Below are 24,275 nucleotides of genomic sequence, written 5' to 3'. Positions count from 1 at the left end.
TGTGACCCGAGCCAATCACAGGCCCCCGGCTACAGACCGCTCGCGAGGCACGTTAGTCGCGCGCTCGCTTCTCCAAAATGGCGGCCTCTAAGGACGGTTGTGGTGTAGGAGAAGTGGCTGCGGGGAACGGGAGGCGACTCCACCTGGGGATTCCTGAAGCGGTTTTTGTGGTAAGTGGCCAGCGGGTGTTTGATGCTACGCTGTTGTACCCTTTCTTCCTGGCTCCTTACCGGGGACTTGGTTGTTGGGGGGAGAGGCGTTGGGCCCAATTACCTGGGAGGGGGCGCTCCGGCCTGGACGGACTAAACTGGGGCGGGACCTGCCTGGGAGGGGGCCTGCCGTCCGAGCAGGTCACAGGCGCTAAGCGGGCGCGGGGCCGGAGGACTCGGGGGCGGAGGCGGGCCGCTTTGAGGGACCGCCTTCCCCCGCCCTCCGCGGCCTGCGGTTCCGACCCCGCTTCCGAGAAGACGGGAGGCGGTGAGAAGCTGGACCCTCAACCTGGATTCTGGGGAGACCGAGGGGGACGGGGTAACGGAGCTGGGGCTCAGGTGTGAAGTTCGGAAATGACATCTCGGGTGTGGAAGGGCTGCGGCGGCCTGTGGCTTCCGAAGAAGACCCCCATGATGGGGGCGTCGGCCGGGAAAGCTCTCGAAGGCCATGTGAAACCCGCTAGGCCATGGAGACCTTAGCTCGCTGGCTGCGGCCGCTCACTAGAAAGTGAAATTGCAGAGTCGTGTCCAACTCTGTGACCCCATGGACTGTAGCCTACCAGGCTCCTCAGTCCATGGGATTTTCCAGGCAGGAATACTGGAGTGGGTTGCCATTTCTATCTAGTGAAGCCGCTTGTAATCACTTTGAGGTACACGGTTCTAACAACGTAAAGAGTCCATAGGGTGCAGTTCACAGAGAAAGCCGGCAATGCCGTGTTGGAGGGTTCATTGAACGGGGAGACTAAACCAAGGCCAAACAGAGAAGCACATAGAGGCTTTCAATCCTGTCTCTCCTTAAGGCTGTTCTCGAAATAGTGTTTGAGAACTAGTTGAGTGTTGAGAAAACCTGATGGGTGTTCCAGGCCAGTATCACCCATCTTTCTCCACTCAGTTCTGGCTGAACTACCATAAAACCTTAATGGAAATTTCTCCACCTTTTGCTTTGTCCCGATATTGTCTTAATCTCTGCCTTTAAAAAGAATTTATTTATTTTAATTGGAGGCTAATTACTTTACAATATTGTACTGGTTTTTGCCATACATTGACATGAATCAGCCATTGGTGTACATATGTTCCCCATCGTGAATCACCCTCCCACCTCCCTCCCCATCCCATCTCTCAGGGTCGTCCCAGTGCACCAGCCCTGAGCACCCTGTCTTATGCATCGAACCTGGATTGGCTTTTTGTTGATGAAATCGTCCACCGTTCAGAAGACCCTTGTCTTTTATTTAGACCACTTTTATATGCACTGTATGAATATTTGCATTGGCTGACTCAGTTTTATCCATTTTATTTTATTTTATTTTTGTCCCTGAAGTGTGCCATGTATTTCCTTCCACTCATCTCCCACTTAATCATCAACAAGAGACAAAATTTGTTGAGTACCAGGCACATTCTTAATGCTTTTACACAACTCAGTAAGAGGCAAATACTGTTATTCTCATTTTGTACATGTGCAGACTGAGCCCCAGAGCCCTTGAGTAATTTGCCCCAAGTCACACAATGTGTGAGTGAGTTATCCAAGCTTTAAACTTGGTCAGTCTGTGGGCTCCAGACCTCTATTTCCATGCCATGCTCTGCTGCTGGGAGGAAAGTGAGGTCATTATCTTGCCCCCCTGATCCTAGCACAGTGCCTGACACACAGTATAAACTCATAACTAAATGTCAGATTGAATTTCCATAGTGCCTTAAAATCCTGCATTCATGGTGCTCAACAAATGATGGCTTCAGAAATCTAATTCAGGAAGATGAAGTTTATCAAGGGGCTATATAAAGTGTTATCTTAAAATGCATTTTCTCTAAAATGTTATGAGTTGCTTTTTCTAGATCTTTAAAATTTCCATCAATACATTATATAAACAATCCAAATTTATATAAATATTTTTATGTTCCCCAACTAATGGGAAATAGCATGGTATTTTAGAAAGAACATTGGTTTTGAGACTAGAGTTTGAATCCTGCCTCTGCTTCCCAGTTGCTACTTATCTTGAGCATATTGTTTTACAACTTTGAGCCCCTCTGTTTCTTTAACTGAAATAAGGATAACATTACTTACAGATTTCTTCTGAGAAACAGAGAATGTGCTTTCAGTATTGCAAGTAGATACTTAATACATATTCATTTCGGTAATAAGGCAGTGTACCATAGTGGTTAGAAGTCAGACTGCCTTTTCCCCATTCGAGTTGGTACAGTAATTTTTTTCTTTCTCTGCTTTAATTGATCTTTTTCCCCCTTGTCCATTGTTTGGCTGCACCATCTCTCAACATCTAGTTCAGATATGACCTCTGTAGTTTTTTCTGACCACCACCCCAGGGTAGAATTCTTGGTGCTTCCATCTGTTCCCTTAGCCATATCTAATGTTTGTTGAACACTTACTAGCTTCTGTGTCCTCTTCTGAGTCTGATATGTGGTAACTTATTTAATCCCCTGTGGGGAAGAGGCACTTTTTTCTTTTACAGATGAGGAAATTGAGGCCAAGACAAGAGTTAAACAACTGCCTCACGGTCCACACAGCTAGAATGTGGTGCAGCCAGCATTCAAGCCATGCAGCCCCTGGGTCTTAACCACAGACTTTTGCTGCTGTAGTTCCTTCTCCTTGCTCGTGTCTAAGCTTCTAATAACATGTGCCAGAAACATTTCTTTTCCTATAACAATCCTTCTAGGAAGATGCTATCTCCAAAATGCTATCTCCTTGCACTTGATCGCCATGCAGAACTCAGCTGTTGCCTCAGGCTCACTTTTTCAGTTTTCTTTTTTTACAGTGTCTAACTTGATGGCTTCATAGTTCACTCCTTTGCTGTGTTTCTCTTCCTTTTTCTTGTTTCTTGGTTTTGGCTAAAATACTCCTTTCAAGCTGGTAAGCACGTGCTCACCTGTTGTCACTTGTGGTGTCCAACTCTTTGCGATCCCATGGACTATAGCCTGCCAGCCTCCTCTGTCCATGGGATTTTCCTGGCAAGAAGACTAGAGTGGGTTGCCGTGCCTTCCTCCAGGGAATCTTCCCCCACCCAGGGATTGAACCCTTATCTCCTGCATCTCCTGTGTTGCAGACCAATTCTTTTCCTGCTGAGGCATCAGGGAAACCCTAGCTAGTAAGCATGGATAAGAATAATGCTTATCCCAGATAAGCAGAGATCCCAGAAACTGTAAGATAATTTGGAAATAAAACGGAGATAGCATCTTCCTAGAAGGATTGTTACAGGAAAATAAATAAGTTTCCAGCACATGTTATTAGAAGCTTAGACACAAGCAAGGAGAATGAACTACAGCAGCAGAAGTCTAAATTTAAGTTTCCTGTATTGAAGGACTAAAGTTGTTTAAACTACTGGAAGGTTCTTACAGAATCTCCTTTGTTTCCATAGAGTTTCACTTAGTTCCTGATCGTTATCTATGTAACTAGCTTTTCTTCAGGGACAAGCATGTGTAGTATACATTAAAAATGCTGTCCAGTTTTATTGCTTTTCTTTTGCTTATTTATTCCTGTTAGGAAAGATTGTTTTGTTTGCCTTTTAGGCTTGGGCTTTCCTGGTGGCTCAGATGGTAAAACAGTCTGCTTGCAATGCGGGAGACCTGGGTTTGATCCCTGGGGCAGGAAGATTCCCTGGAGAAGGGAATGGCAACGCACTCCAGTATTCTGGCCTGGAGAATTCCATGGACAGAGGAGTCTGGCAGGCTACAGTCCATGGGATCACAAAGAGTCAGACCTGACTGAGCAACTAACACTTTAACACTTTGGCTTACTTTATTTCGATCAGTTGATAACTTAAGGAAGTATTTGTGGCTTCTCTTGGGAACCTAATGACCATATTCAGCATGATTTTTATGGCAGAACTTGTAGAATTAAAATTGTAAGTAATAAAATGGATAATTTTGAATTATTTCGTGGCTAAGGCACATGACTAAATGACATGTTTGTTGGTAATTTTTGTATTTACTGTGAGTGCTGCATGGCATATATATAATGCAGCAAGGTCATCTTTCCCTATATGTAAATAGGAAGGTGGGAGAAGAATAAATTGACTATATAACATATGTATGTGCACTGTCTGAAATGGTCTCTAACTTTTTATAACTAAAAAAGTTAAAAACAAGTCTTCGGAGAAAAAGAAACACAAGCTCTCCCCGCCCCCTCGCCCCCAAGCTCCTTTTATGTTTTTAAAAATCTAAAGCCGTCAAAAATCTGAGGTATGAATTGTAAAATTCTTAATGTATTCTTTTTGATATTAAAAGGAAGATGTAGATTCCTTCATGAAACAGCCTGGGAATGAGACTGCAGATATTGTACTGAAGAAGCTGGATGAACAGTACCAGAAGTATAAGTTTATGGAACTCAATCTTGCCCAAAAAAAAAGGAGGTAAGTGTAAAAATTTCTAAGTTTTTCAGGTTAATATTACATCGCTGGAACTTTTGAAAGATTGAGATAATTTGCATCCAGATAAAAAGTTTATGTGTTGAATAGTTTTATGAATTTTGTTAAATGTATCCATTTCTGTAACCACTGCCCAGATAAACATATGGAACATTTCTGTTACCCAGGAAGTTTCCTCTCAGCCCTTTCCGGCCAACCATGCCCGCTCTTAGAGACAAACACTGTTCTGATTATTTTTACCATAAATTAGTATTGTCTGTTCTTGAGCATCATATGACTGGAACCATATAGTAACTACTCTTTTATGTCAGGCTTCTTACACTTAGTATAGTGGTTTTGAGAGTCATCATCCATGGTACTGTGGGTATCAATAAATTAGTTTCTTTTTAGTGCTGAGTCATTTTCCACTATATGTGGGTTTACTACAGTTTTTGTCTATTTTTATCTATTTGCTTATTAATGGACATTTGGGTTGTTTCCCCATTTGGTTTTAAATATTTGCATGGACATATCTTTTCATTTCTCCTGGATTATTATCCAAGAGGTAGAATCACTGACTTGTATGGTAACTATGTTTAATTTTATGAGAAACTGCCAAAAATTCTAGGTGGCTCTAGCATATTATACGGCCACATTACATTATTACATTACAGCAGTATTACATTATTGCAGTTATTATATGCAATTATAATTGTATTATTTTCAAGTATTGTTGTATATTATATTACAGCAATGTATGGGAATTCCAGTTCTTCAATCTCGCCAGCACTTGCTGTTGTCAGTCTAAGATGCTTTTGAAAACCTAAGAGAATGAGTATTGAAGTCGTTATTCCATAGCATCTAGGATCATAACATCCTAAATGTCTACTTCATTTTTTCATTTTGCCGGTGAGATGGCAGACCCACAGAAGTTATGACTTTCCCAAGATTTCATAACTAATAGGCTTGGGCCAAAAGTATTCTCATTTTCAGTCCTTTATTCCCCTATATTTTTATAGTAGCTTATGCAGTCAGTTCACTGTAATAAATACTTATGGAGACCTGCTATATACATGTGCCAGCATTCTGATATCAAATATTATGGAGTACCTAATAGGTGCCAGATACTGTTTTTGGGTAAAATACCAATATCTGCTTTCAGTAGGGGTATAGTCTAGTGGCATGATAGGTATGTAAATAAAAGAAGTACACAAAATATAGCAGTTAAGGTGCTGTGGTACAGAGTGATGAGTTAGCAGAGGGGAAGGGGTGAACTACACGGAAGCACAGGGGTTCAGGGGAAACTTCCAAGAGGAGCAGATAGCTGTGTAGAATGTTGAAGGCTGGTTATGAGCTTAGAAGCAGACTAAAGGGAGGAAGGGTAGTCTGGGTGTGAGGGTATCTCTTAGGCAGAGATACGAAAGTTGGTGTTTAGATGGGAATTCCTCTTTCTTTTTTAAGATGGATACACTGTAGACATTCTGTTTGACTTACCATTTAATTTGAATGTACTTTGATTTAACAGGTTTTTTTTCCTTAATGGTTAGTGCTTTTTGTATTCTGTTTAAGAAATATCCCAAGTTCATGAGGGTATTCTCTTCATTCTTTTATTCTCAGAGCTTTATTGTTTATCTCACACTTAGATCTATAATCTATGGGTTATTCAGAAGGATGTTGCTAAATTTCACAGCAGTAGTGGGCTTTTCAAGTATTGCCCTTTCTGTGTATACATTGATAGTTGTCTCTGTAGTCTTGTTCACAATCAGGTTTTTCTTTTGTTTCTCTCTTTTTTTGTTTTGGTAACACTTTCATAGGTTTGTGTATGGTTTCTCCATTAAGAGGCAGATAGTATCTAGTTCTCTCCTACAATGATACTTAATTCCTCAATCCATTAATGATGAGTCGCAAAATGCTGATGTTCTAATTCAGTTATTTATTTTTTATTTCTTAATAAGCTGGCATGTTGCTGTAAACAGAAACGTCCCTTTATGTTCTCTTTGGTAAAAGTGGCTGTAAGAAATCAGCTCACCTCTCAGTTTGTCCCTGGCAAGATTAGCCCTGTAGTCCCTTGTCACCTCAACAGCTCTCTGCTGCCTGGCTGCAAAGAAAGTGTGTATTTTCCCTGGCTACTTGAACAGTTAGAAGCATACATGTTGAGTCTGCCACCATCTTAACCTGAAACAATTTCCATCCTTTTTTTTTTTTTAAAAGCTTTTTACTCTGTTTCTTTAGATACATGCAGTTTGAGAATTATGAAGTCTTCTTGCTGATTTTAAACCCATGTAAAATAATGCTTCTTGTTTTAGGCAGTTTTGTTGGAAACTTAGAGCTACTTCACCTTTGTTTTGGCTAACATTTAAAAATTTGTTGGTGTATGTTGATTTATAATAAATACTATGTTTCTGCCATATAGCAAAGGGAATCAGCTGTACATACACATATATCCACTCTTTTTTAGATTCTTTTCCCATATAGGTCATTACAGAGTTCCCCGTGCTATATAGTAGGTCCTCACTAGTTATGCGATTTCTGTAAAGTAGTGTGTATATGTCAATCCCAATTTCTGAATTTATCCCTCACCTTTTATTTCCTCCCTAGTAACCATAAGTTTGTTTTTTACATCTGTGAGTCTGTTTCTGTTTTGTAAATAAGTACATGTGTACCCTTTTTTTTTTAGATTCCCCATGTAAGCAGTGTCACATGATATTTGTCTTTCTCTGACTTAATTCACTCCATATCACAATCTCTAGGTCTCTCCATGTTGCTGCAAATGGCATGATGTCATTCCTTTTTATGGCTGAGTAATATTTCATGGTACATATGTACTGCATCTTCTCTATCCATTCCTCTGTCCATAGACATTTAGGTTGTTTCCATGTCCTGGCTGTTGTAAACAGTGCTGCAATGAACATTGAGGTACATGTATCCTTTTGAATCATGGCTTTCTCCAGATATATGCCCGGGAGTGGTGGCTAACATTTTCTTGGTATATCTTCTCCAATGCCTTTTCTTTCAACTGTTTTTACTATTTATATTTAAGGGTGTTCCATGTAAACAACATGCTTTTTTTTTCCTTTTTTTTTTTTTAAATCCAACCTATCTATTTAGATAAGCTCATTTTTCTTTTTGGATACTTTCAAGATTGTCAGCTCTTTTGTTTTCAGTTCAGTTCAGTTACATCCTACTCTTTGTGACTGTATGCACTGCAGCACACCTGTCCGTCACCAACTCCCGGAGCTTGCTCAAACTCATGTCCATTGAGTCAGTGATGCCATCCAACCATCTCATCCTCTGCCGTCCCCTTCTCCTCCTGCCTTCAATCTTTCCCAGCATCAGGATCTTTTCCATTGAGTCAGTTCTTCACATCACATGGCCAAAGTTTTGGAATTCAGCTTCAGCATCAGTCCTTCCAATGAATATTCAGGAGTTGTTTCCTTCAGGAGGGACTGGTTGGATCTTCTTGCAGTCGAAGGGACTCTCAAGAGTTCACCAACACCACAGTTCAAACGCATCAATTCTTTGGCAGTCAGCTTTCTTTATGGTCCAACTCTCACATCTATACATGACTGCTGGAAAAACCATAGCTTTGACTATACGGACCTTTGTTGGTTAAGTAATGTCTCTGCTTTTAAATATGCTGTCTAGGTTGGTCATAGCTTTTCTTGTAAGGAACAAGTGTCTTTTGATTTCATGGCTGCAATCACCATCGCAGTGATTTTGGAGCCCCCCCAAAATAAAGTCTGTCTTGCTGTTTCCATTGTTTCCTCATCTATTTGCCATGAAGTGAGAAACTGGATGCCATGATCTTAGTTTTTTGAATGTTGGAGTTTTAAGCCAACTTTTTCACTCTCCTGTGTCACTTTCATCAAGAGGCTCTTTAGTTCTTCTTTGCTTTCTTCCATGAGGGTGGTGTCATCTGCATATTTGAGGTTATTGATATTTCTCCTGGCAATCTTGCTTCCAGCTAGTGCTTCATCCAGCCCGGCATTTTGCATGATGTACTCTGCATATAAGTTAAATAAGCAGGGTGACAATATACAGCATTGTATACTCCTTTCCCAATTTGGAACCAGTCCATTGTTCCATGTCTGGTTCTTACTGTTGCTTCTTGACCTGCATACAGATTTGTCTTTTTTGAGGCTATCTTTCTTAAATTCTTTCTTAACTGACTTATATTCAGGTTCCTGTAGCCATGGATACCTGTGTGGATTGCTTTTATCCATAGAGGAGTTTGCTTTTTGGGAGCTGTGCATCTGTATCAGCCTTGGACCTCTTGAACTCTGTTCCTAGTTCTTGCACTTAATATGTGAGCTCCCAACTGAAGTGCGAGTCAGGGGCCCAGTCTCAGGTCTCCAGCTGGTATTGGCACCTGCCTTGAGACACATGCTTTTCTGTAGTCCTTACTGCTCAACTCAAAGCCTTTTCCAGTTTTATTCTTATCTTATTTTTCCTCCTGAAAGTTCCCTAACCTCTGTGATATCAGCCGTGCAACAAAACTACTTCTGTGGTTGATTGTTTTACAGCAGATGGCTCTGTGTAGTGTGGATATTAACCTTTTCTTTACACATGTTGTTTATCTTTTCTTGCACCCTGTCATATAAATTTACCTTCAGCTTGAAAAGTTACTTGTTAATTCATAATTTTCATGTGGTGGTCTCTTTAACACATTAATTTTTATGTGCTTTTATAAATTTCTGTAACTGGAAATTTTGTGATTATCAGTTTTTTGATCATCTGTTAATTTTTTTCCTTTTCTCATTCTGGAATTCATGTTAATGTGGATGTTAATTAACTCTTCTAATTCTGCCTTCCCTTTCTGTTTATTGTTTCTTTTTTTCTGCTGACTTCAGTAATTTTGTCTTTAGGCGATTAAATGGATTGCTATCCATGAGTCCTTTATTTCACCCATTACATTTTTTATACCTAGTATTTTTGGTTCTTACAGCTACTCATTTCTTTTTTATATTACCAGTATCCTGTCTTGTCTTTTTGAGGTATTTAAAAATATTCACTGTATAATCTTTTAGTATTTGGATGGCATCACTGACTCCATGAACATGAGTTTAGGTAAACTCCAGGAGTTGGTGATGGACAGGGAGTCTTGACGTGCTGCAGTCCATGGGGTCACAAAGAGTCGGACATGACTGAGCGACTGAACTGAACTAAACTGCACTTGTTTCATCCGGTAGAGGTCGTTGAGTTTATTTTTTTTTAATTTATTTTGTAGTTTAGTTTATCAGATGACCATTTTTTTCCCCTGTCAGCTCATATTCCCTCAGGGATATCCGTTCCCTTTGGCCAGTAATATGTGTGGAAGTGGGAGTGAGTAATTCAAGTCCTTCCTGGTGGGCAGAGTTTACACTCTGTGGCATGGCCATCAGACAAACGCTCCTTCTCCTCAGCCAAGTGCCTCAGGCTCTGGGAGATTCTTTCCATTCCTTTCTCTTTGACTGGTTTCACTGGCATCTCCCCTGGGAGGACGATGGGGAGAACAGAACTACTAGGGGCCAGTACTTTTTTCTCAGCCCTCAGTCTGACCTCTCCCTGCCTCTGGCCGATAGTATTGTTTTTCTGCCCTGTTACAGTCATGGGGTAGGTAATGTGATTCATGCAGGGCAATTTAGAGGGAGGAAAAACAACTAGAAATTTGCCCTTTAGCCTTAAATGCTCCTCCCTTTGAAGACTTGATCTAGTTCCCTCTGTCTCTCCTCTCACCTAGAAATTTCCGTTGTTCATAGAATAACAAAGACCTAGAACTGACCCAGATGTCCATTGGCAGGATAATGGATGAACAGGTTGTGTTATATTTGTAAATGTATATAACACAGCAGTGAAAATGGATGAACAACTCTTAGGAATTTGATTGGGTTATAAAGCAAACACCAGAAAAATGCAACTAACATGAGCCCATTTGTATCAAGAAACTAGCAAAGAATATATTGTTTAGGAATACATGTAACTGTAATGAAACTATTTGAAGAAGTAAAAAAGGGACTATAAACCCACAGTTCAGGAGAGCTGCTATTTTTTGGGACAGAGCAGGGTAGGGAGGAACCAGAGATCAAATTGCCAACATCTGTTGGATCATAGAAAAAGCAAGGGAATTCAGAAAGACGTCTACTTCTGTGACATTGACTATGCTAAAGCTTGTGACTGTGTGGATCACAGCAGACTGGAAAATTCTTAAAGAGATGGGAATACCAGACCATCTTATCTGTCTCCTGAGAAACCTGTATACAGGTCAAGAAACAACAGTTAGAACTGGATGTGCAACAACAGACTTGTTCAAAATTGGGAAAGGAGTACATCAAGGCTGTATATTGTCACCCTGCTTATTTAACTTCTATGCAGAGTACATCCTGTGAAATGCCAGGCTGGATGAATCACAAGCTGGAATCAAAACTGCCTGGAGAAATAACAACCTCAGATATGCAGATGCCACACTCTAATGGCAGAAAGCAAAGAGGCACTAAAGAGCCTCTTGATGAGTGTGAAAGAGGAGAATGAAAATGACTTACAACTCAACATTCAGAAAGCTAAGATCATGGCATCTGGTCCTATAACTTCATGGCAAACAGATGGGGAAAAAGTGAAAACAGTGGTAGATTTTATCTTCTCAGGCTCTAAAATCACTGTGGATGGTGACTGCGGCCACAAAATTAAAAGACACTTGCTCCTTGGAAGAGAAACTGAGAAATCTAGACAGCATATTAAAAAGCAGAGACATCACTTTTCCAGTGATGTCAGTAGTTTTGCTAGTAGTCATATATGGATGTGAGAGTTGGTCCATAAAGATGGCTGAGCAATGAAGAATCGATGCTTTCAAATTGTGATGCTGTAGAAGACTCTTAAGAGTCCCTTGGACAGCAAGAAGATCAAACCAGTCCATCCTGAAGGAAATGAACCCTGAATATTCATGGGAAGGACTGATGCTGAAGCTGAAGCTCCAGTCCTTTGGCCACCTGATATGAAGAGCCGACTCATTGGAAAAGACACTGATGCTGGGAAAGATTGAGGGTAGAAGAAGGTGGCAATAGAGGGTAAGATGGTTAGATGGCATCACTGACTTAGTGGACATGAGTTTGAGCAAACTCTGGGAGATAGTGAAGTACAGAGAAGCCTGGTGTGCTGCAGTCCATGTGGTTGTGGGGAATCAGACACGACTTAGCGAATGAACAACAAGGGTGGGGAGGGTGTATTGCTCAGACATGCACAGTGGCCTTGGTGGTCTAGTTCCTGAGATGTCCAGAATTGCAGCTGCTTGATTGATTGCTATGCTTCATAACCTATATATTACATGTAATATCTACATGTACAACAATATAACATAGAAATCATTTGTATGACCAAAACAATTTGATCTGAACGTACTAATGTTACATGTCTATCAGATACTATATGCATGAACACGTCTATATCTTTCTCGCATTTACGTTATCACCATAGACAAAGAGAAGCAAAATTGAGAGATCTATGACATCTGTATTGAATCGTAAAGAGTTCACAGAACAGTAGCCTTCAAGCTATGCTTAAAAAAAAAATCAATGCTAAATGTGTGTTTCTCCACTCTTCACTGGGTTGTCTTGCCAGATAGTGATACTATTTTTCAAGCAGCAGGCCTCTGTGACACATTTCCCAGGTCAGTAGCACAGATTGTAAAGAAGTTTGCCATGCTAACCTCGTTCACATGTACTGTGACTTCCTTTATATGATTCAGGAAGTACATGTTCATTATCATATTTAGAATTTATTTACATGCTGATCTCTAATAATATTTAGTTGCATGTCTTCTGAAAGAACCACAGCTTTATTTTTAGTCCGTTTTTAGTCCATTTGGTTACAGATTACACTGGGATTTGACTGGACTCCCAGAATAGTTTTGTACATTTTTCCATGTGAAACACTTGAAAGCCTTGGGCAGCTTCTCATCGTCAAAAACAAAAGAGCTAAAACGGTCTCATTCTGTATTCTCTGAGTTTGGCTTTGAGTGTTTTCAGCATATTGTTATCTCTTGTCAGTGAGAGTGACTTCATTTGGTAATCAGTTGCTAGTAGTTTTTTAAAATTATTTTGAATAAGCTTTATTTTTAAAGGCAGCTTTAGTTTTGTAGCAAAATGGAGCATAAAGTACAGAGGTTTTCTATTTAGCCCCTGCCGCTACACATGTATAACCTTCCCATTATCTATACCTTTCACCAGAGTGGAACGTTTGTTACACATGATGAACCAATATTGATATGTTCTTTAACTAAGGTCCATAGTTTACATTAGTGTCCACTCTTACGTTGTACATTTGATGGGTTTGAACATATGCACAATGACATGTATCTGTCATTATTGTGTCATACAGAGTAGTCTCACTGCCGTAAGAATTCTCTGTGTGCAATATATTCATCCCTCCCTCCCCTTCCTAAACTCCTGGCAACCAGTGATGCTTTTACTGTCTCCATAGTTTTGTCTTTTCCAGAATGTCTTACAGCCAGAATCCTACAGTATGTAGTACCCCTTTCAGGTTGGTTTCTTTCCTTTAGTCATATGCATTTAGGCTTCTTGCATGTCTTTTCATAGCTTGATAGATCATTTCTTTTTAGCAGTGAATATTATTCCTTTGTCCAGATGGACCACAACTTATTTCTCCGTTTGCCTACCAAGGGCATCTGGGTTGCTTCCAAGTTTGGGCAATTATGAATAAAGTTGCTGTAAACATTTGTGTGTAGTTTTTGTGTGAGCCTGAGTTTCCAGCTCCTTTGGATAAATACCAAGGAGCATGATTGCTGGGTGGTATGGTAAGTAAAGTTGCTCAATCGTGTCCGACTCTTTGCGACCGCATGGACTGTAGCCTACAACACTCCTCCATCCATGGGATTTTCCAGGCAAGAGTACCAGAGTGGCTTGCCATTTCCTTCTCCAGAGGATCTTCCCAACCCAGGGATCGAACCTGGGTCTCCCACATTGTAGGCAGACGCTTTACCATCTGAGCCACCAGGGAAGATATGGTAAGAATGTGTTTAGTTTTGTAAGAAGCTGACAAACTGTCTTCTAAAGTGACTGTTCAGTTCAGTCGCTCAGTCGTGTCCGACTCTTTGCGACCCCATGAATCGTAGCACGCCAGGCCTCCCTGTCCATCACCAACTCCCGGAGTTCACTCAGACTCACGTCCATCGAGTCAGTGATGCCATCTAGCCATCTCATCCTCTGTTGTCCCCTTCTCTTCCTGCCCCCAGTCCCTCCCAGCATCAGAGTCTTTTCCAGTGAGTCAACTCTTCACATGAGGTGACCAAAGTACTGGAATTTCAGCTTTAGCGTCATTCCTTCCAAAGAAATCCCAGGGTTGATCTCCTTCAGAATGGACTGTTTGGATCTCCTTGCGGTCCAAGGGACTCTCAAGAGTCTTCTCCAACACCACAGTTCAAAAGCAATCAATTCTTTGGCGCTCAGCTTTCTTCACAGTCCAACTCTCGCATCCATACATGACCACTGGAAAAACCATAGCCTGTAAGTGACTGTACCATGTTGCATTCCCTCCAGCAATGAAGGAAAATTAACGTTGCTTCATATCCTCACCAGCATTCAGAGCTGTCAGTATTCTGGATTTTGGCCATTGTAATAGGTGTATGTGTGCTCAGTGGCTCAGTCGTGTCCGACTCTTTGCGATCCCATGGAGTGTAGCCCACCAGGTTCCTCTGTCCATTGGATTCTCCAGGCAAGAGTATTGGAGTGGGTGGCCATGCTCGCCTCCAAGAGATTGTCCTGACCCAGGGATCAAACACACGTCTCCTGCATTGGCAGGCAGATTCTTTACCACTAGCGCCACCTGGGAAGCGCAGAATAAGTGTGCAGTGGTTATGTCATTGTTTAAATTTGCATTTCTCTGGTGATGGACAGGGAGGCCTGGCATGCTGCTGTTCATGGGGTCGCAAAGAGTCGGACACGACTGAGCAACTGAACTGATACTGATACTGATGATATATGATATGGAGCATCTTTTCATATGCTTATTTGCCATTTGTATATCTTCTTTGGTAGGGTATTAAGTCCTTTGGTCCATTTTTTAATACAACTTTTCCTTATTGAGTTTTGAAAGTTCTTTGTATATATTGGATTCCAGTCCTTTATCACATGTGTCTTTTACAGATATCTTATCCCAGTCTGTGGCTTGTCTTTTCATTAAAGTCTATCACATCAATTATTTCTTTTATGGATTTTGTCTTTGATATTAATATCTGAAAAATCATTACCAGACTCAAGGTCATCTAGCTTTTTTCCTCTGTTATCTTCTAGGAATATTATAGTTTGTATCATACTTTACATATGTGATTCATTTCAACTTAAGTTTTGTGAAATGTGTATGTATGTCTGTGTTTAGATTCATTTTTTTTATGTGTGGATGTCCAGTTGGTTCAGTCTGATCAGTCTCATCATGTCTATCATTGTTTTCGTAAATTTCCTGGGTTCAAACCAATGATCCATTTATAATTTTAGTAACAATTATTACCTAACTTGAAAAGAAAATAGTATTTTTCAACATAAAAGTTAAATCACCCAAAGTTTAAAAGGATTATGAAATTATACTGTATCTTACTGTGGTGTGTTTCGCATTCAGTTGATTTTACATTGTGAGAAGTGCAGATGCTGAGAGGCTGTCCCTGCACTTGCTGCTGTTAAGTTGGTGGTTTCCAGTTGAGAATATAATACTTGAATGCATGTTATTTAAAAAATTAATCTATTTAAAATGCAATTCTAATTAAATGTAAAACCTCTGAATCACCTCTGGGGGATATGACTTTCTGGTGGCTCAGCTGGTAAAGAATCTGCCTGCAGTGTGGGAGACCTGGGTTCAATCCCTTATTCAGGAAGATCCCCTGGAGGAGGGCATGACAACCCACTCTGATATTGCCTGGAGAATCCCCATGGACAGAGGAGCCTGGCAGGTTACAGTCCATGGGGTCACAAAGAGTCGGACACGACTGAGTGACTAAGCACACACAGCCCAGAAAAGTTAACTAATGGAGGATTTGACATATAGAACAGGACTCTGTTCACAATAGGTGTTCCATAAGTATTTGCTGTTATATTGAAGTAGTTTAATAAATATTTATGTCTGAATTATCTTAGATATTTTAATAAACAGTTCATTTAATATCTTACATATAAAATAGATTGACTTTCATATTTACATATTGTCCTCAAAACATATCAATAGAAAGTACAAAGCTAGTAAGACTGTTTCTTGGTGCCAGATACTAAAGTAACCTTTTTCTTATTCACAGGCTAAAGGGCCAGATTCCTGAAATTAAGCAGACTTTAGAAATTCTAAAATACATGCAGAAGAAAAAAGTAAGTGCCTTTTTTGTTTGTAAACATGAGCAAACCAGGATAGTTCAGCAGAGACACGTGTTCCTTGATTGCTTGGTCTCTGGTATTTGAACCCATGCTGGAAGGAATCAGGATGCATGCGCTCCCTGCGCAGTCCTGTGGCCCCAGTGGTCCTTTCTTTACCCTTCTCCTTTACCTCTCTGTCCCTCAGTTCCTCCACCTGATTTGTCTGTGGGGTGAGACTGTTTTAAACGGCTTAAGCTCAGCTCTGCAATCGCTTGTATGACCTTGGTATTAAGATGGACAGTTTACAGTACCGTCATGTATTTTTTTTTTTTTTTGAAGGAGTCCACCAGTTCACTGGAGACCAGGTTCTTATTGGCAGATAACCTGTATTGCAAAGCTTCAGTTCCTCCTACCGATAAAGTGTGTCTGTGGTTGGGGGTAAGTCAGTGTCATTGTCACAGCTTCCTTGGCTGACATTTGGTAAGGCAGTGTGTTGTCCCCAACATGGCAGTATTGGAGAGGAGCACCTGACCATGGACGGAATGAAGGGGTAGCATTGCGGGGGACTAGGAGTATGAGAAAGATTGCCGCAGAAACATGCTCAAGTCTCTTCCGGTCAAAACAAAATGGACCAAAACCCGGGTTTCCCTCCAGCTAGCACTTTATCTGTTAAATGTAACAGAAGGTATTGTCGAACCTCAGATAGATGTTTGTTCATTATCAGAGTTTATGAGTTCTAGAAAGATCTCTCTGAACTTAAGGGGGAACAGATTATTATAAAAACCTTGGGGTTAGAACCCATTTGAAAAAGTCAAACATTTCAGTTGTGATGATTTCAGAGACCTTGTCTATGATTTTTCCTGTTACTACTCTTGAGTCCCATGATCAACCAAGTTATGCCTGACCACACAGGTAGGTCTTGCTACTTCAGGCAAGTTCCTATGCAAAGTAGCAAATTGGGAGGATTTCCACTCGCTGCTATCCTGTACAGTCATCCCCGAGAGGCACTCTAGGACCATGAAAGGTTGGCAGATCATACATGGAAACTCACTTCTCGTATCTGTTAGTTCCTCCTTCCTGATTTCTGTTAGCGGTAACATTTCAGAGTTCATGCATTTATTTCTACAAACATAATTCCTATTCTTGATTAGTTTTAGTTTTATAAATGGAACGGCTAGCCACCCAGTAGCTCAGATCTAAGGGGTTATCCTCCTTGGTTTCTCTTCTCCTTGGCCCACACTTAATCAGCACGTGGGGATAAGATGATTCCATAAAGTAGACTGGGACAACAGGGAGCACTCTCCTGAGAATTATGGCTGGAGCCTACCTTACACGAGATGGATTCCAAATGGATCATGTACTCACATGAAATAGTGACACCATCAGAGTTGTAGACCAAGTCACAGATAATTGTAGCCCTGGAATAAGGATGGTTTTTCAGGCCTCAAAACTCGGAAACCATGAGCAAAGTAAAAAGACAACAAGAAAAAATATATGTGACTCATATTGCACGCAAAGGACTAACAGGTTTGCAGGACGACTTGGAGTTGTCTTTTGGGTATGTTAGTCTTCAGATGCCTGTTAGACTGTCAAGTAGAGAGGAGTTTGAGGAGTGAATCAACTAAGGAGATACGCTTGAATGAATGATTGATGGTTTTTGACACAAATGACATGTTTTAAAATGTATTCTATTTCCTCTTATTAAAAGTGAAGTGAAGTCGCTCAGTCGTGTCTGACTCTTTGCAGCCCCGTGGACTGTAGCCTATCAGGCTCCTCCGTCCATGGGATTTTCCAGGCAAGAGTGCTGGAGTGGATTGCCATTTCCTTCTCCAGGGGATCTTCCCGACCTAGGAATCGAACCCAGGTCTCCCGCATTGCAGGCAGATGCTTTACCGTCTGAGCCACCAGGGAAGCCCTGAAGTTGCTCAGTCGTGTCCAACTCTGTGACCCCATGGACTGTAGCCCACCAGGCTCTTCCATCCATGGAATTTTCTAGGCAAAGGTACTGGAGTGGGTTACCATTTCCTTCTCCAGGGGATCTTCCTGACCCAGGGATCGAACCCGGGTCTCCCGTATTGTGGGCAGATGCTTTATTGTCTGAGCCACCAGGGAATCCTTCTTGTTACAAGTAAGCAAAGTGTAGACATTTTCTGGGAAAAAATGTGCTAAGTATCAGTAATTGAGAAGTGAGATTGGGAATCTGGGTTTGGAGAAGCCTTTACTTTGCACTGAATATTTTAGTCCTGTCTAAATTTATGCAGCTTTCTAATTATCACAAGGGCTTCCCTTGTGGCTTAGCTGGTAAAGAATCCGCCTGCAATGCGGGAGACCTGGGTCGGGAAGATCCCCTGGAGAAGGGAAGGGCTACCCACTCCAGTATTCTGGCCTGGGGAAATCCTTGTCCATGGGGTTGCAAAGAGTCAGACACGACTGAGCGGCTTTCACTTACTCACTTGGAATTATAATGAACTGGCATATTCAGTTGATAAGTATGTAGCAGCTGCTTGGTGCTAAGTCCTTTCATGTTGTCTCATTAATTCTTACAACAGTCCTTTGAGTAATTTTTAAATTCCATTTGTCATGTGATGAAAGTGGTTCAGGAAATGCCTGGTGGTAAGTCAGGTGATAGTTCAGAGCTGTGAAAGGTACGGTTCCCTGTTACAAAAGTGCATGCCTTCCCAAGTGTCAGCAGTTACTCCAGATCTTAGATCCAGACTTGGTCACCTTCGCCTCTGGCATCTGTTGAAGGTTGGAAGGGGGCAGTTAAAGCTAGCTGTTTCTCTTAATGGACCAAATGTAGATAATACATATGTCTTTGAAAGCTTTAAAGTTCTACCTTAAGCTCAGAAACAACTACTTTAGTTGATTTAGTGTCCCGATAGAGATGGTAGAAAGATAGGGTTTGGTAACTAAAGATACTGGTTTCTATCCTAATTCTTCCATTTATTTAGTATCTCTGAAATCATAGGTAAGCTGACTTCTCAGAGCCTATTTTCTTCACTGTAGAGTTGAGGAAAAAATGATATAATATATGTAAATATATTCTCTAACTCAGAGGGCAATAAATATTGTGTTAAAAGCCAGAGAGTAAATATTTTTGGTGTTGCAGACCACATGGTCTCTGCCACAACTAGTACTTGGCTCGCCACTGCGGCATGAAAGTCTTAAGTGAATAAAGAGCGGCTGGGTTTCCAAAAAACTTAGGACAAGAGATGGCTGGCCAAATTTGACCCAAAGGCTTCAGTTTGCCAACCACTGCTCTAACCTATGAAGCACAAAGTCAGTGTTCGCTCATTGTCATGCTTTTCTCTGCAGGCAAACGTAATGCTTGAATATGATATTGATGAAGCTCAGGCGTTGTTGGAAAAGAATTTATTGACGGCCACAAAGAATCTTGATTCTCTTGAGGAAGACCTCGACTTTCTTCGAGATCAGTTTACTACCACGGAAGTCAGTATCCTTTCCTAAAGAAAGGCAAAGGGGGGAAAGGAGAAAAATGTTTTTTATGTTCTTATGTGCATTGCTTTAATGAGAAGAATGTACTTATTCTTAGACTAATGTTAAGTTGCAGATTTTATAACAGTAGTAAATGACATATTTTAGAACTAATACTGAAATAAGTTTATAGATAGACTTATCTGAATTTGAGGTGTGAAAGTGTGGAAATAGCAAATTCAATTTAGTACATGAGTATTTCTAGTTCAAATATTTTCTCAAAATAATCTTTATAGCTAGTTAAGTACTAGAGTTCCACAACTCTTTATTAAGGGTCTCCTGTGTTCCTACAGCTGTGCTAAGCTGTGTGGGGCATGCGCTGGTGAGGAGATCAGTGTAAAAAAAGAATGACAAAACACACGTGAGACAGCTAGTGATCATTTCATAGCAAAATAGAAGTCAGTCAACTTCAGGTAGTCAGTACCAAGGCAGTTTAAAATTAGGGCAATAGATGTGAGCTTGAGTGATTTCAGAAGTCTTTGAGAAGATAGGGCTGAGACCGTATTTAAGGGTAATGTAGGATTTCTTTTAGCAGAGAGAAAGGGAAGGCTCTTGTGTTGAAACCCAGCTCTTGGCGTTTTCCCTCTGACCTGTGTCTCCTCATTGTCAGAATCATTGGCCCCACACAGTCATTCAAGACAGAAACCTGGGAGTCAATCTCCTTACCTCTCTGTTATGCTCATTTTGGCCTTTTAGAACCGAGGGTCAGTAGTTTATTTATTTATTGTAATTGGAGGCTAATTACTTTGCAGTATTGTGGTGGGTTTTGCCATACATTCACATGAATCAGCCATGGGTTTACATGTGTTCCCAGCCTGACCCCCCCACCTCCCTCCCCATCCCATCCTGCAGGGTCATCCCAGTGCACCAGCCCTGAGCACCCTGCCTCATGCATAGAACCTGGACTGGCGATCTGTTTCAAATATGATAATATACATGTTACAGTGCTGTTCTCTCAAATCATGCCACCCTCACCTTCTCCCACAGATTCCAAAAGTCTGTTCTTTACATCTGTGTTTCTTTTGCTAGGGTCATCGTTACCATCTTTCTAAATTCCATATATATGTGTTAATATACTGTATTGGTATTTTTTTTCTTTCTGACTTACTTTACTCTGTACAATAGGCTCCAGTTTCATCCGCCTAATTAGAACTGATTCAAATGAATTCTTTTTAATAGCTGAGTAATATTCCATTGTGTATATGTACCACAGCTTTCTTATCCATTCGTCTAAGGATGGACATCTAGGTTGCTTCCATGTCCTGGCTATTGTAAACGGTACTGTGATGAACATTGGGGTACATGTGTCTCTTTAATTCTGGTTTCCTCAGTGTGTATGCCCAGCAGTGGGATTGCTGGGTCATATGGCAGTTTTCTACTCTGTTTTCCTCCTCCCAGTCCTTCACACTCTCTCTGCTGTGAATTCACTGAGTCACACTTCTTATTTTTATTCCCCTGGCTATAATGCTTCAGTGCTTCTTTGTTACATGTCAGCTATGCACATGGGCACTCTGGGCGGGGGTGGTTCCTGCTAGTCTCAATTCCATGTGCCACTGACTGATTTCCTGCCCTGGTCCTCCCCTGGTGCACCCAAGGTCCAAATCACCCCAGGTGGTTTTCCTCACCCCCTAAATGAGGCGTGCCCTTTATATGTCCACATTTGGTTCCTCCTACCTAGGTTGATACCCCCTATTTGCTTGGGTTCCTCCATCTTATCTTTTGTCTTTCAGCTCAAGCAGCAGAACATTTCTGAACATTTTCTAGTCCTCTCGGGGTGTTCTGTTGCTCCTCTGTGATTCCTGAGCACTTTGCATATAGTACTTAAAATTTGTTTTTCATGCCAGACTGGGAGCTCTTCAAGTGTAGGAGCTTCACGTTCTCTCTCCTCCATAGCACGTAGTGCATGACAGGTTTTAAGGGGTTGGGTGAAGGCCTGTCTGAGGCCTAGAGCAGGGGATAGCACATGACTGGTAATGTGGAGACTTCATTCAGAGGGAACAAAAAGATAAAATACCTAGAAGATAATATTGTACCTTCAGGACACACCACCAAAGGCATTAGCCGGGAAAGAAAGCACTGATAGGTGAAGGCCTATGCAGGGTGGTGCTTGTGGAAAGGAAAAGATATAGATGCTGAATAGATTGCATAAATTAAGCCAAACAGAGGGTAAGAGATAAAATTAGTAATAATTAAATTGTAATAATTTAAATATTGCATGTCAGGGTATGCTTTGAACCACCTTTGAAATACTGTGGATGAGGGGCTCTCTTGAAACCTGTTGGGAGTGTCAAGCACACATGTGTCAAATATAATACTATAGTTGACCAGCTATGCTAAACAATCATTGATTTGAGGTCTTGACTAGGTTTTGGTGGAATTTTGTTCCAGTCTTTGCTTGGCAGATGATACTACACCTTGCTGTAGACACTAGTATTTTGTGTGTGTGATTTCTGTCTTTCATTCAGTGTGTGACTGCACAATATCTTTTGAATTGCTTTGGCATTTTCTTTGACAATTCTTGCAGATATGGCCAGAGTTTATAATTGGGATGTTAAGAGAAGAAACAAAGATGATTCTACCAAGAACAAAGCATAAAGATGGCAGTTAAAAATGTGGTTCAGTTTTCCAAACATGTTTATGCTTAAAAGTTGACATAACTAAATGATTTTTAACAGCAAGAATAATTAAAACTTTAAAAACAGATAAGCACCACTTTATTTATTTATAAAAACAAAATTAGTTGCAAATATTTTATGAAACTTACAGTGTTGTTATTTTATTTTTTGCATTTCCAACAAAGTAAATGCTGCTTTCATCATTTTGTTTGTTTGTCTGTTTTTTATAAGGAAAGTCTTAGCCAAAATGGCTAGAAACTGTGAGATATGTTATAGAAGCTGATTTCTGGACAGTTTAGCGCAGTTTACTTTTTCTGTATTGCCTGGTGTTACTCACTTGTGTTATGGTTAAACCAGTTTAGAGGTAGAAAAAACAGTTGAAATATTTGAAAATTTGTTTTTCTTTAGTACACATAGGGCTTTATGGTCCTCTGTTGTTGTTATTTGTCCTTTGTAAATGGAGTTTCATGAATTACTGCTTAGCTAATAACTATGTAATGTTCTATACTTTTAAGGAAATGGCAGTTTGCCTTCCTAAATAGTAAGAGGACTATTGAGACAACACCTTTTCTAACCCAATATAGGTATACAGAGCCTTTGCAATGCGAACATAAAGTACATCTTGGCCAACATGAAATAACAAAATTACCTACTGAAAACTCTTGCCTGAGGTGATTTTGTACTTCTTGACAGTTCTCCAAAGCAGCAAGACAGGAATATTAAGATAAATATAAATCTTCAGTGGTTTAAAAGAGTTGTGAGATTTTTTATTCATGGTAAAACTTCATAAGAGTGGTAGAAAATCCCTGTGGAAAGCCATTGGTACAGTGGCTGGGTGATACAGAATTCTGGTAAAAACACAAATGTATTGTTCCATGTCCCTGTAGCAAAGAGTATACTTGTACAATGTTTTGTACTTGTATTTCATGATACTAAAGCAGTGAAGTTAACAATTGTAGCACAGCACCTTTATCATGTTATTCTTTCTAAAATCAACATGGATCTTTTGTAAAGTTTATTTACTTGCATGTATAACTGGCCATGTCCAGAACCTTTTATGTTTGTAGAAACAACAGAAGATCCCTTTGGAAGGAATATAGATAAGCAAACAATTCAGAAGTTAAATCTGAGAGATACCAAAGTTTCCTCTCAGGGTTTCTTTCATGAGTTTAAATTCCTGTATTTTAGAATTTGAGCTTTGTAAACATCTTAATATATTTTTAAGTGTTAAATTTCCCCCAAACTTTATTATGGTAAGTATATTGGTATGAAATGTTCCTGTTAACAGGAATGATTTAGTCAGAAGATCTTCCTTTTGTCTTCCTTTAAGTCCATGAAAATCTAAATAGGAATTTTAGGTTTTTCTAAGCACAACAAATGTTACCTAAGTATGCAGTATGTGTCAGAGAGAGTATTAGGCTCTGTTAATTAAATAAAAGACATTTAAATCTTGCATCTGCCAGATTATTTCTCTTGTAACAGTTTACATTTTCAGAATAACATAACCATCCTGATTTGACATGATTTTTTCAAGCCTAATATTAGTATAGTATACCTGAAAGCATAATGAGCACAAGATTGACTATAAAATTGTGATATTGAGTAACAAATGCGTTGAAAATGCAACTGAAATCAACGTTTCCATTGTAAAACATGTTCACTTGAGAACGTTTAGAAAATAGGAGGAAAAAAGACATTTCAGTTCCACTTGCAGCCGCCCCTTAATGATTCTATGGCTTCCATTTCTTTCCTACGCATAGGTTTTTTAAAAAACATAATTTAAATAATTTTGTCTGCAAAATTTTTATCATACTTTTTTAACATGGAATTTGCAATCTGCCTATTATATAATGCTTTTAAATTAACATTATTTTACTGGTTTAACAGTATTCTAAATAGCTGGACCCTAGTAAACTGTGACCTATAGTCATTTGATGTTTTGAAATTTTTTTGTGTGAAGTAAATAATTCAGCACTTCACATTTTTACAAAAGGATTTTTCCTGAGATTAGATTACCAAAAATAGAATTACAGAGTCAAACATTATAACATTTTATTTTCTGAGGTTAACTGAGAGGAGTTTGGTCAGGGGATGATGGGAAGCAACAAGGGATTCAGATGAACACAGGAACTTGAAATAAAAATAAATGTCAAAAAAAAAAAGTCTGACACACTACAGATACTGACGGCCACAACCACATAGCCAGAGTGAAACCAAGGTCTGTTTTGCAGGTGAATTTCCTTCCCTCTGTACCATGGCACATACCGAGTAATTCATTAAGTTCAA

General features: G+C 40.1%; 1 protein-coding gene across 1 annotated transcript; it reads left to right on the top strand.

Annotated features, from left to right (window-relative positions):
* Positions 1–46: 46 nt before the first annotated feature.
* On the top strand, positions 47–23,436 carry VBP1 (VHL binding protein 1). The gene is made up of 6 exons (XM_052663138.1): positions 47–170; positions 4,440–4,564; positions 15,828–15,894; positions 16,219–16,317; positions 19,195–19,333; positions 21,899–23,436. Exons 1-6 carry the CDS (start codon positions 78–80, stop codon positions 21,967–21,969), a joined length of 594 nt encoding a protein of 197 aa, XP_052519098.1. The 5' UTR covers positions 47–77; the 3' UTR covers positions 21,970–23,436.
* The last annotated feature ends 839 nt before the right edge of the window (positions 23,437–24,275 follow it).

Source organism: Budorcas taxicolor, chromosome X, assembly GCF_023091745.1.
Source record: "Budorcas taxicolor isolate Tak-1 chromosome X, Takin1.1, whole genome shotgun sequence".
NCBI lineage: Eukaryota > Metazoa > Chordata > Mammalia > Artiodactyla > Bovidae > Budorcas > Budorcas taxicolor.
Note: the sequence above shows the minus strand (reverse complement) of the source record. Positions and strands in the feature narration are given on the sequence as shown.

Excerpts from the sequence above, each read along its gene's own strand:
- VBP1 (XM_052663138.1), top strand. The coding sequence starts at position 78 with ATGGCGGCCTCTAAGGACGGTTGTGGTGTAGGAGAAGTGGCTGCGGGG. Across the intron at positions 171-4,439 it reads TTCCTGAAGCGGTTTTTGTG|GAAGATGTAGATTCCTTCAT; the intron begins GTAAGTGGCCAG and ends TGATATTAAAAG. Across the intron at positions 4,565-15,827 it reads CTTGCCCAAAAAAAAAGGAG|GCTAAAGGGCCAGATTCCTG; the intron begins GTAAGTGTAAAA and ends TCTTATTCACAG.